Source organism: Cryptomeria japonica, chromosome 6 (genome assembly GCF_030272615.1).
Source record: "Cryptomeria japonica chromosome 6, Sugi_1.0, whole genome shotgun sequence".
NCBI classification, from domain to species: domain Eukaryota; kingdom Viridiplantae; phylum Streptophyta; class Pinopsida; order Cupressales; family Cupressaceae; genus Cryptomeria; species Cryptomeria japonica.
The window spans coordinates 652,242,785-652,256,813 of record NC_081410.1 but is presented as its reverse complement, the minus strand read 5'-3'; the positions used below and the strand labels follow the sequence as shown (position 1 = coordinate 652,256,813).

At 35.4% G+C, this 14,029-nt stretch overlaps 1 protein-coding gene across 2 annotated transcripts; it reads left to right on the top strand.

Annotated features, from left to right (window-relative positions):
• The first annotated feature begins 8,861 nt into the window (after nucleotides 1-8,861).
• On the top strand, nucleotides 8,862-13,738 carry LOC131033209 (uncharacterized). 2 transcript variants are annotated; one of them, XM_057964368.2, is made up of 9 exons: nucleotides 8,862-9,408; nucleotides 10,751-10,955; nucleotides 11,077-11,167; nucleotides 11,242-11,387; nucleotides 11,573-11,816; nucleotides 12,023-12,127; nucleotides 12,312-12,494; nucleotides 12,784-12,988; nucleotides 13,087-13,738. In XM_057964368.2, the coding sequence occupies exons 1-9, from the start codon at nucleotides 9,189-9,191 to the stop codon at nucleotides 13,572-13,574; spliced, it is 1,887 nt and encodes a 628-aa protein (XP_057820351.1). In that variant the 5' UTR covers nucleotides 8,862-9,188; the 3' UTR covers nucleotides 13,575-13,738. The 2 variants fall into 2 exon arrangements, with proteins under 2 accessions (XP_057820351.1, XP_057820353.1); XM_057964370.2 differs by having other exon boundaries at nucleotides 9,239-9,371.
• The last annotated feature ends 291 nt before the right edge of the window (nucleotides 13,739-14,029 follow it).

Below are 14,029 nucleotides of genomic sequence, written 5' to 3'. Positions count from 1 at the left end.
GAATCATGTATGATTGTTATCTATTTATTTTAGTTTTATATTATGTTACTGCACTATTCGGTTTATGCATAACAGTAAAGATATTGTTGAAGAAATGTTTTGAAGTACTGATTCACCCCTCCCCTCTCAGTACATTATCTTTTCATATTGGGCCTAACAATTGGTATCAGAGCTTGAATCTTGGAAAAGGGTTTAACTACCTAAAGAGAAAGATATTATCAATGGAAGGCTATAAACAATCTCAGAGGATTGTGTATCTGCAAGAAGAGTTGGATCATGCTAATCAAGTGATTGCAGACATGCAAAGGCAAATGCAAAAATCTCTGAAAGTGAGAAGAAGATTATCTGATGATTTGCAGGACTCTCAAGAGTTAGTGGAACAAATTAAGACATCATCTGAGAATAGTATATCTGAAGAGATTGAAGAAATGATTGGAGTATTGAAAGAAAAGAACAAAGCACTGGTTGATCAACTAAAAGCAATGAAAAGAGAGCATGAACATTTCAGCACACAGATGACTGAAAATCTAGATGCATTGAGAACAACTGAGGATAAAGTAAGAGATCTAGAAAGAGAGAAACAACAACTTGAAGTCTTAGTATTTGATAAGAATGATGAAATCACAAGGTTAACTGGAATTCAACAAAACCTATCAGATCAACTAGGTTATGCACATCATAAAGCAATTCCGAAAAATGATGAGAATCAAGCATTGAAACTTGAAGTATCAAGGTTGACCGATGAACTTGAAACAGAGAAGAAATCCAAAGAAACACTGGAGAAGAGTTATGAAGCATCAAAGATGTTGGATGAGCAACTGAATACAAGAAGACCCAACAAAGATGCAAGACTCGGTTACAAAGGAAAGAACTCTACCGAGAAAGGAATTCATACTACCGAGAGAGGAGAATCATCAAAGCAAGCTGGAAACAAGAATACCATCAAAAGAAAGAAGCCTATTCGCAACTACTGTGGAAATCAAGGCCACACTGCTAACATATGCCAAATTAGGAAAGGTAAGCAACCGAATGCCACTAAGTCAATGGTTATTGTTACAATTACAATAAATATGGTCACACATCTAATCAATGTAGGACAAAGTTTGTTAACAATTATCAAAAGGCAAAATTCAAAGGGTTTTGTAAAAACTGCAATAGATATGGACATAGTACCGAGAAGTGTTGGTTTAAGCAAAAGAACTATATGTGGTATGCACACCGAGCAAATGCTAGAGGTTACCGAACTCACACAGATCCTTACCGACAGTATTCTGCAGTACCATGGGATTACAATACAAGGATATGGTGTGAATGTTGTGGAAGATATGGACATATAAGTGCCAACTGTTTTATAAGGTTTGGGATGTACAACTGAAGATCATGGAGAAATCCTGGTATGGCATGTTTTCATTGTCACAAAGTGGGACACTTAGCTGGAGATTGCAGAGATCAACCTAGAAAAGACACTGAAGAAATAAAAGAAAAATTAAAGATGATTTGGAAAAAGAAGGAAATTGTGTCAAATAAAGAAAGCACCTTACCTACCGAGTTAGATGCACCTATTCCAAATTAATCGGTAAAGGTATGAAGGGATTGCATTCTCTTAAGGTTAAAATCTTAACAATTCCTATTCTATTATGTACTTAATTCAAAATCTGCATAATTAAGATGTATTAGTAAGTTTGAAATTCTATCAAAGTCTTTGAAGCACTTTACAGGAAACCTGTCAAGTCGGTGAATACAGGAAGCCTGTCAAGTCGGTAAATGAAGGAAGTTTGGTTACTCGGTTAAAACAAAAAAGGAGAGTAAATCGATTAAAGAGGAACCGAGTGCATTTAATGTTTTGACCTAATCCGCATGGAGCCCGACAAGGTATTTTGTGTACTTAAAAGCATTTTTGCGGTCATTTACACTTACCAAGTTTTCGAGAAAGCAGAGCAAGTGATTCAAAGGCGATCAAACCTCCTACAAAGCAAATTCAAGGTATTTACATCAAATCTCTACACATTGTTAAGCTAGTTTACCGAGCGTATCTAGTTGCCATTATCTGCTAAGTATAAAGCATATGTCGTTTGAAATCCTGAAACCCTAAGGACTCTTTGTTAGTTTTTTATCTGAAATCTTCAAATGGCGCCCAAGATCCAAGGTCCCATAGTTGTCAAGAATGTAGAGAAGCCCTCACTGAAATACTCTCTGACCCCCAAAGTCGCTTCTCAACCGGATGACAAAACCACCTTTTCACTCATCCCGGACAGAGTGTTGTTAGCCGAAGATGTGAGATTCTTCACCAAATGTCATGTTGAAGAACTCGGTCATGTGGAAATCAGAGACACCTATGATGAGCTATGTACCAATGGTATATTGAACAACAAGTATGAGCACATCAGAGTCAAGGGATTAATTGAAGCCCTAACCTATCCTCGTGTGTTCAAGCCCCAGTGGGTCAAGTTTGTTCTGAGTAGAGTTCACGATGATTTCATGTGGCTAGAAGAACAACCATTTAAGATTACCAAGGAAATAATTCATCTGATTACCGGTTACTCTATCTATGATCATGCCCGAGCCCAGAAGATGATATCACAGAAGGAATTGATCAGTTTAACTGAAGTGGAATCTGATTGTAGAGGATTGAAACTGAATAATGTCACTGATGAAGAACTAAAATTTGCCATTAGAGTAATGGGCTACTATTTCTTCCAACCAGCAAGGGAAAAAAGTGTTCCCTGTGCAGCAATAGACTTGGCTTACAAAATTGTGAAAAAGGGAATAAAAATTGACGTATGTGAGGTGTTGCTAAAGAACCTATTTGAAAATCTGAACACCATCAGGAAGCCAAAGAAGAACAACTCGGCTAATACTCTAAAGTTTGGATCACTACTGGTATGCATGTTTTTCTACTTTGAAAAATTCTTTCCATTAGTCGGTAAAGTTGTTTGGGAGCTACACCAACCTATCACCCATCAGATTAATGACTTCATTAAGAAGTTAGGTGATAATTTCAATGATATCATGGATGATTACTTCAGTAAATTTCAAGAGAAAATGCATAACAGATATAGGATTCCACCCCAGCTAGTAGAGAAATACAAAAATGATATATGTTTTGAAGTTGACACCGATTATTGTTATGTGAATGTTGTGGAACCGAGGACTCAATCTTTGTCACCAATGGGTTACGAGATTGATTTTGACATCACAAAATAGAAAATTGATGCATTTCTTACATTGCCCAAACATGCTACCGAGCTGAGGTATGGTAACTATGAGGAAGTAAAGGAAAAGGTAAAGATGAATATTGTAGTACCCAAAGCTACAAGAAAGGCAACAAAGATGATTAAGGCATTGTCAGAGAAATTCGGAGAAGACTCTTCCTCTACACCTATCAAACGCACCATTGCTATTACCGAAGAGGAATCTGAAGCCCAAGAGGTAGCTATAACACTGAGCACTGAATTGCCTAAGGGTAAAGTGTTAAAGAGAAAGAAACAGGACACATCAAAAGTCTCACCGACTCCACCTCCAGTAAAACGACCTAACACTAGAGCATCTGCAGCTTCACCAAGTAAGAAGACAAAGAGTGTTACTGTTCCCAAGGTAACAAAGACATACAAGAAATCTACTCGGAGACTCATTTTGGCAAAAAAGTCTAGTGATACCGAATCAGAAGATGCAAGCAAATTTCAGATTGTCAAGAGCAAGAAGGTAAATATACATAGTGTTGAAAACTTCTGTGCTAATCTGAAAGAATTTGGTGGATTTGGAGGATTTAGATATGTCAAGTATGAAACCAGGAACAATGATGAAAAGAGACAAATTGAAGAAGTTGTCATCTGCACACTTCTAAAGTTTCAGTTAGCTCCATTAGAACTAACTAAGTCACTTCCAAATGAATTGTATCTGCATATTGATAATAGGTGGAAGTATACAATGGACTCAGAGAAACAAATCAGAGAAAGAAGTCTAATCCATCTCTTTCCTGATATGTCAGTAGCTGAAATAAAGGAACACCTGACAACCTACAATTCAAAGTTTCTTGTCAAACAGAGAGCCTTAAAATTGATGAATGGACTATATATTGAAGTAGAAAATGAGACAAAAGCAAAGTGGCAGGAAATCTTTAAAATCAAGGATGTCGGTGAACAAGCTACAGTTGAAATCGTTGATGTCACCAAGCACGATCCTGATGTCACCGAGCAAGGTCCTAATGCTACCGAACAAGACCCTGCTGATACCGAACAAGACCCTGCTAACACCATTCAAATAGATGAAGATGTCATGGATATAGAGGCCCCGGAATAGGAAATGATAGAAGGCACTGCATATGCAAAACTTGTATCTAGTGAATCCGTTTTGGAATAAGTTCAGCCTTATCCACCGGTCAAGCAACCTGTCTCAACCGAAACTCCTTAGGATACCGATCAAGGCACTGAAGGTCACAAGTCTGCAACAGGAGAAGGTACTACTCAAGAACCTTCTAGCACTAAGAATGTTGCAACTGAGACACCAAGTATCGAGACACCGAAGGACTCTACAGAGGCTAAAGGAACCGATTAAAGTGTTGCCTCTACCGAGCAACCTACTGAGGGTAATCAAGTCTCACAAGCAATTGTCTTAGTTCCATTGGTGAAAGGTAAAGAAAAGAAAGTGAAAAAGCATAGTTTTAAAGTTGATTTGTCAAAACCCATAGTGTTGCCCAATGTAGACATAGCAAAATTAAAGGGGCAAGCACTCATTGATTTCGGTGAACTATGCAAAGCAAAGGTCGAACAAGAGAAGCAAATGGCCATTCAAAAGAAAAAGAAAGTACTTTAGAAGGTAAAAGAACTTTTAATAGATATGCTACCTGAAGCTACAATATCAACAGATGCAGCCATCCACATTCAACTGGATGAACTCCTAACAAAGATAGAGACATCTGGAGTAGATGCATCAGAGTATTTGAGCAAGCTGAATGACAAAGAGCTCACTGCCAAGATGATAGAAGAGGTACAAAAAGCTATAGCTATTGGCAAAGTTAAACTTGTCAAATTTATTGCTGAGTTGACTCCTCAACTCAAGTACATTCATTATTTATTTCATAAACTCTGCATATTTTATTTATTCATTAAAGACATTAAGAATAAAACAGAGGCAATTGAGAAAGAGATCACCGATCTCTCAAATAAGTTGACCACCGAGCCAAATTCAGTTCAAAATTTTTATACAAAGCTTCAACAGCTCATGGCTCAACAATTGGACTTAAGAAATGAAGAACACAAGATTAGGATGGACATAATGACACTTCAGATATTATTCCTTCCTCATCTTTCATCAGTCCAAGAACAGATCAACTGAGCCACATACTTATCTACTACTCAAGAGGGAAGCACTTTAGATGGCTTAATATCACTATTGGCTAATATTCAAGCACAAAATTCTTTAATGGATAGTGTAAAGGATGCACTCTCTATCGCTCTCACCGACGCCCAGACCAAGTACAAATCCATTTTTGACCAGTTACCGCCCCCGAATGGAAATTAAATTTTTGATGTTTGTCAAAAAGGGGGAGTGATACTATATTTGGGAAGTAATATGTTACAGTACTAGGGGAGTGATACAATATTAATACAGTTTTGGGAGAATGATATAGTTTTCAGAGTATAGTATACAGGGGGAGTATACCGAGTAGAATAAGCAGAGTATCCAAGAGCAGTATACAGGACAGTAAGCACAGAACAAGAACAGATCATCAAGCATGCAAAATCAGAGTTTTGTATAGTATAGTATATCTGATATATTATTTTATTGACTATTGTATATACTGTCAGTATAGTCAAATTTTGCAAGTATATAGATTATTGTGTTATAACTTTGAAAGTAGTTTTTGTCAAACATCTCAACTAATGTCAAAAGGGGAGATTGTTACTACTTATCAGATTGCCATTAGTTTTATGTCAAAGTTATACTATATACTCTAGTCGGTTATCTATTATCGAAATATTCAGTCGGTATGTACAGTCTAGTCGGTTACAGAAGACAGCAATCACAGAACGCAGTATACACCGAGCTGTCTACCGAGTATTTTTACATGTCTACCTAGTAGCAAAGATGACACACCGAGTTGATTTACACCGAGTGAAATGTGTTACCAAATTCATTGAACCTGGACATGCATATGAAAACGTGTTACAAGATCGAGGCACATCTAACCGTTATCACATTGGAAATTGCACTTAAAGATTGTGTATGATTTTGAGGTTATCTAACCAATGAAATATTTTGCATGGTTATTCATTTAATAAATCATGTTTGTAAGATCGAAGCAATGAATTGGATCACCGTCATAAGAGATCTATTTATACAGCATGAGTTAAAGAGTTAAAGGTGTGTGCATGAGTGTAAGAAGACTGTTACAGAGACACAAAGGTCATCGAGAATGTTTTCAGAGAACAGTCAGAGAGCAGAGTAAACATAAGGGTTTACCGAGTTACTATATGGGTTACCGAGGCATGCTATAAGCAAGGTAATCTATTCTGAGCACATAGAATCTGCTATAACATTCCAGATGTAAAGTTGTAGATATTTGTAATGATTTTACTGTAATATTGTGAAATTGTAAGAGAAACCTTTAACAGGGTAAAAGACTCTAATCAAGTCTATAAATTGTAAAGCCTCTAACTAGGTGTAACATTTAGATGAAGTGTTGTAAAATCCTTTAGCAAGGTAGATCTAACAGATCTTGTTACTCCTAACAGGGTATGCTATCAGAAATAGCTAAACATGTAGCTCTAACCGAGCACTCTTTATTATTGCAGTAGTGAAGTTGTGGGTGCCATCGCCACTGCAGTTTTTCTCTCTAACCAAGAGTTTCTGCGTAATCAAAATATATGTGTTATGGAGTGAATCATGTATGATTGTTATCTATTTGTTTTAGTTTTATATTATTTTACTGCACTATTCGGTTTATTCATAATAGTAAAGATATTGTTGAAGAAATGTTTTGAAGTACTGATTCACCCCTCCCCTCTTAGTACATTAGCTTTCCATATTGGGCCTAAAAAAGGGTACCCTACTGCCCCAGTCTTTGAAAACCAGGCTCAGATTTTGACAATAGACTTGTATTAGCTTCTTGATGCTTCTCGAAGTCTTTCGACTCCATTAGATACCTATAGCTGCACTTGCAAGACATAAAATGGTAGGGTGGTGGTTATATAGGGGTTTGCCTTGGTCAACCCCTTGTTTTGGTGATTTCAACCTCCACAAATAGTTGGTATTATGATTGGAAAAGCATGTGCTCTTGAATATTAAGTGTTTGACTAAGATTGCTATGAGCTAAAATGTCTAATATGCAAACTAGAGTCCTATTCAAATGTGTTAGAGTAAACCCTAAATGATTGTATTGAAAATCCTTTAAATCATAATTAAGATGCAAATCAAAAGAAATGATGTAAATCTGAAAACTAGTATGAGGTATATCCAAAGCTTAATGGAGAACACAAGAACAACATGAAATGATACCCAATCCCTTTGGAAGAGGTACAAGCCAATCATTAGTCGATGATTCCCTTTTCATCCTCTAATGTCTCTTGAAGCTTCCATGGTTGAAAAGATGTTGATGAAGACTTGATAATTGTTGAATTTGTAGATTTGAGGTTTCACCTAAAAGAAACACTTTCACTTCATAACGATCTCAAACTTGATGCTAGATTAGATTCCCAAATGAGGAAAAGACTTGACTTATATATGAAACCCTAAATTTGAATTTGATCAAAAGTCGACCTAGAATTGATATATTTTCATATAGATCGGGATTTGAATTAGATAAGACTACCAAAGTATCCTCCCAAAATTTGGGGAAAAAAGTGCAGGACCAGAGTGGTAGGTTGCCCTAGTTCCGACAATATTTTTTTGACTTTCAAGGAATGAAAGATAACAAAGTTCTAATGTTGATTCCAGCTCGGTGGCTCAAACCATAATGTCTAAATATGCGAGATATGCTTTGAAAATTGAAATTGGGGTAAGATTAGGATTAAATCACGATGAAATAAGAAAAGGGGCACACCTAAGATTAAGGGCCCAATTTATGGAATGTGAATTGATGGGAAATGACAAGTTTAATTAAATGCCTAAGGAAGTCCTATAATGCATAGTACAATCAGATATACTAAGGTGAATGCTAACTGTGTTTGGAATTGGACAACCTAATTAAAGGTGTATAATTTATGATGCTACATACATGATTTGACCAAATCAAAGCATGGACCATGTAAGAATTTGTCAAATATAGCCAAGATCAAGAGCACAATGAATAGCACAAAAGAGAGACAAGATATTGAGAAGAATAAACTATATTCTAATCAAGATGCAAAATATCATCGTTTGGAACATTAAAAAATACATACAATGAAGATTAACCTGCTTATAAAGGCAAGACCATATGGATACGTAATCACACAATCATGACATGTGGCTCAATGAGAAACAAGGGTAGGTGATGGTAGGTGTAGGAGAAATAATAAAATATTCCACAAAAGGTGGATCGTTCATCAAAGGTGGAATGTAACAACAAAATAAGACCACAAAAGGTGAAATTTCTCATACATGCATCATTTCTATGTGCATATTTTCCTAAGTGTCTCATAAACAAACTACTATGAAATGCATTACCATAAATCAACTTAAGTAAAATATAATTATGAGACATAATTTACACCAACACACCACTTCTCATTTAAACGTATGCTTACTCACATTATTATAATCTACTATTAATAATAAAACAAAGAAAGAAGAAAGTAAGATTCTTTCACAGTCTTGTAAACAAAACCTTTAAGAAACACACTCAATTGTACTACAAACAAGACATAACCATGAAGAAAACACCAAAATAAAGTTTTGGTTTCTCATCCCCACTATTATCGTGTGGCCGCCCCTTCCACCTGCCATACAGAAATGATTTGATACCAAGTCAAAAATCACGCGGGAGACGCGGGGATGATAATGGTGAGGGATCCAAAGTTATAACTCTGCACTCTGCACTCTGCACTGTATTTCTTGTGGCATGTGCTATATTTAAGACAACAGTAAAGGTAGTGGATCTCCATTCATAACTTCCGTACCTCCTTTTCAGGCGCACAAAAGAAATGCTCGCTTTTGTAAATAAATAACAAACTGGGAATACAGGCCTGCTTTCCTCTTGGACCAAAGCCATGGAGTTTAGATGGAAGTTGTTGCAGTTGATGACTGTGCTATGCCTTGCATTTGCATGGGCAGGAGCAGAGTATGTCCGATACAAAGATCCATCACAGCCAGTGAGTGCTCGGGTCGAGGATTTGCTGAGGCGAATGACACTAAAAGAGAAGATCGGGCAAATGACCCAAATTGAACGACAGGTCTCTTCTGCGGATGTTATCAAAAAATATTACATTGGTATTTTATAAAATTTACTTTCATTTTGTTTTTTTGAAAGTCTTCTGGATCAAATTGCAGAAATAATTAGAGTCACACATTTTGAATCTCAACTTCATACATTTAAAATTGTGCATTCGACAATGTAGTTATGTTCTAGGTATTTAGTGTCGTTTACTATTTGGAATTTATAGAAATTTTCCCTATTGAATCCGGCGATAATTGTTTATTTTTGAAGTAATTTCCGTGGGGAATGGATTTTCTTACCATTTGGTCTTGAAAACCGCCAATGGAAATTCAGAAATCCTTTTTGTTAAAACATATCCTGGATCGAGCCAATCCATAATAGGTCCTTTTGAGCAGATCTTTCTTATTAACTGAAATTTGCTTTTGTAAGCAAACAGGTGAACTTTTTATTATCACCTTATTCTGATTCAGCCGTAAAGATTGGTAAAGTACATACTGTCATTTTAACCCTTATGCAATGGCAGTTTCCCATTAAACAGTATTCCGTTTCTAGCACTCGTAAAAATCCTCCCTTGTATTTTTCATGATATGATATAAAATCTTTCAAATAAAAGCTGATTTATGTTTTTTAACTGGAGGATTTTATATTGTTTATAGGTTCATTTTGCTATCCAGTATGGAAGCATGAGTATATAGGCTGATATCTCTTTAATTGACAGTCTAAGGATTTATTCTGATAAACATAATCTTGACTCCATTCTTTATATTATATTTCTGAAAATTTAAACTTTGGTAGATAATGTAATTAAAGAACATATCATCACTCTCATCAATTATACTCAATTCTTTAATGAATTCCATAATCTTATTTCATATTGCTGCTAATCTTTACCTCTCATCTGTAAAACAGAGGATCGATCTTGCTCTTTTGTCCTAACCTAAATTTTCAATATCAATTTAAGTATCTCCCAATGTAAAATGATATGATCTTTAATCATCCTCCAGCTCAGACAGTTTTGTGGTACGCCAAATTGCTTTTTGGGAGATTTGGCTCTTTTAGAATTTCACAAGTTGCAATGGGTTTAGGATTTCTGGTTTAACCGACACATCAAATCACTTCAATGGAAATGAATTTGAATGATGATCCATTTACAAAATCTTTAGCCGATATTGGTATCAAATCAATATATCATCTGTAATTCTTGGGTATCAAATCAATACATCATCTGAAATTCTCAACATACAATAAGTTTAGATATCATTTGATATCATTTTTAGAATTAAGCCCTAAATAATTGATCCCATATTAAGTTTGCCATGTAAAAGGCATTAATAGAGTGGTACCTAAATTGAAGAATGGTCCTCGTCTCAAGTGATTCCATTGTTTGAAATGCAGGGAGTGTAATGAATGGCGGAGGAAGTGTGCCCGCAACTGAGGCAAGCCCTGCAATATGGGTCGGCATGGTGAATGAGTTTCAGAAGGGTGCCATGTCTACGCGGCTTCAGATCCCAATAATCTATGGTATCGATGCTGTTCATGGCCACAACAATGTGTATGGGGCAACCATCTTTCCTCACAACATTGGCCTTGGAGCTACTAGGCAAGTAAAATTATACAAATTTAGAAACCAACATATTTGTATGTGCATTTGATCATTCAATTTGAAACCCTGTCAAAGACACTAGAATAATTTTCTTCCTCATTTCATTTTCATTGTGAAGGGATCTTGATCTTGTAAGAAGAATTGGTGCTGCTACAGCTCTTGAAATTCGAGCTACTGGAATTCAATATACATTTGCACCATGTATTGCTGTAAGGCTCTCAAAAACTCAAGTTAATTATGCTTATTTATATTGTGGTATTATTTTTAAATTTTTTGCTTACAGGTTTGCAGAGATCCTAGATGGGGACGGTGCTATGAGAGCTACAGTGAGGATCCAAACATTGTGAAAGCCATGACAGAATTCATTTTTGGTCTGCAGGGGCACCTTCCTCCAAATGCTACAAAGGGGTTTCCCTTTGTAGCAGGGCAGTAAGCTCCATCCCTCTCCCTACTTAAAATGTGATTCATTGAATATATCTAATGAGTGGATATTTTCTTACTCATCTCCATTGGAGTCTTCTATATTTTGCTGGCATTTTGGCTGTTTACAAAATTGGAATCCAAGCATTTTTCTTTTTTGATTAATAAGTTTATTACATGGAATGGTGTATTAGGTCAAATGTTGCAGCATGTGCCAAACACTATGTGGGTGATGGAGGCACTACCAAAGGAATCAATGGGAACAACAGTAGAATCAGTTATAAAGGATTACGCAATATCCACATGAAACCCTATTTCGATGCTATTGCAAAAGGGGTTTCCACGATCATGGTTTCCTATTCTAGTTGGAATGGGGTGAAGATGCATGCTAACCGTATGCTTATCTCTGGTGTCCTCAAGAAGCAACTTGGTTTCAAGGTATGATTATGGTATATTTGTGATAAATTTTACTAGTTTGTCTATTTAATAGTTGGTATGTTGTGTTTAATGTGTCCGTGATCAATGTAAAGAATCATTTCATTATTAATCTTAATTTTTCTTTTGAGTACTTTTCATTTACTTGATATACAAAATCAAATTTTAAGATTTACACACTTTTCAATGTCTCCTTATTTTGGCTGCAGGGATTTGTTATTTCTGATTATGAAGGTATTGATATGATAACTGATCCCCCTGATGCTAATTATACGTTTTCAGTCTTCAAAGGCGTGGATGCTGGAATTGACATGGTACTAATATGGAACTCTTTTTATTTTTAGATCAACTTGTTTATTAAAAAAATGATATACAACTGTGTTCAAGCAAATTTTGAAGCTTTTTAGATGTAATTAATGCCTGATTTATGGTGGGTTATTAAATTAATTTAATGTAAGGCATGTCCTTGACTTTTTCCTTATCAAATTTGCTTCATAGGTGATGGTTCCCTTCAATTACACAGGTTTTATTAATGAGCTGACTTCCTTAGTTAAGGGAGGTTTTATACATATGAAGAGAATAGATGATGCAGTGAGGAGAATTCTGAGGGTGAAATTCATCATGGGCCTTTTTGAGCATCCTATGGCAGGTTTGAACCTAGTCAAACAGCTTGGTAGCAAGGTAATGTGGTTTTTTGATAGGTGCTCTTATTCCCTTACCTATATTGTATTGCATCATTCAAAGGAATCTTGTTATTAATATTTTCAATGTTGAATATCGATTTTTAAGTGTTTATCAATTGATTTTCATAAACATACTCTTAAATTAATTATAATATAATTTATAATTTATAATTTATAATTAAGTCAAAATATTTTTTAATTTTTTATGTTTTTAGATTTATTTTATTGAAAGTAAGAATAAGAGTAATTTTATGGTGTTTTTTAAAAATTATATTTTGGTACGATAGGAGCATAGAGATTTGGCAAGAGAAGCTGTGAGAAAGTCTCTAGTGTTGTTACAAAATGGAAAGGAAGGGGGCCAAGATCCTCTACTCCCTTTAGATAAAAGTGCTTCTAAAATTCTTGTTGCCGGAAGTCATGCTGATAATCTAGGTTATCAATGTGGTGGATGGACAATTTCATGGCAAGGTTCAAGTGGAAACACAACAATAGGTAATCATCATTGTGTAGAATGATTTCCATTTTATAAACTAGCATTTTAGTTGTAATTAATGCAGCAAAACTTCTTACTATTTTTTCTTGTTGTGTAGGCACTACAATTCTCAAAGCAATCAAATCCGTTGTTAGTTCTTCTACTAAAGTTGTTCATAAGATAAATCCAAGTGCAAACTATGTCAAAAGAAAAGGGTTCTCATATGGTATTGTGGTAGTGGGTGAACAACCTTATGCTGAAACAGGAGGGGATAATACAAATTTAACTATTCCATTAAATGGGGGAAAAACAATCAACAATGTTTGTACTTCTTTGAAATGCGTAGTAATATTGATATCTGGAAGGCCACTTGTTATCACACCATATATTCCTGTGATGGATGCCTTTGTTGCGGCATGGCTTCCTGGAACTGAAGGGAAAGGTGTGACTGATATGATTTTTGGAGATTACAATTTTCAAGGAAAGCTTTCAAGAACATGGATGAAGAATGTCGATCAATTGCCCATGAATATAGGGGATCGTCACTATGATCCTCTATTTCCATTCGGTTTTGGATTGACCATGACAGTTAAAACTACAAGGTAATGGCTTGGGCTTCCCTCATTTTATGTTAAAGAATTGTTGTAATAAGGTCTACCAAGTGGTGGATGACGTCTAGTCTTTCAATGACAAATAAATATCCATAATGTTATACGTTTTTTATTAGATTGCATATAAAAAATAAATAAAAACAATTGTTTTTTGGTTTTGTCCTTTTAAATTATGTTACTCGTTGTACTTTTTTAATATCATGTTCTACTCAAGGAGAATCCTAGTGTGCCCCACTCCTCTTTCTTCCATTTTTTATTGAGTGTAGTTGTCATATAACTAGCACTAGAAGATTAAAAAAGTTATATGTAAATTATAGTTTTGTTTGATGCTTGTAGGAATTATGATAATGAAAGTTATTTGTGTGTGGATTTCATTCAATAAATTTCTAACAATTCTCAATGATTAATATGATCCACAATCGACTTAGATTTTCCTAGAATGATTCATCA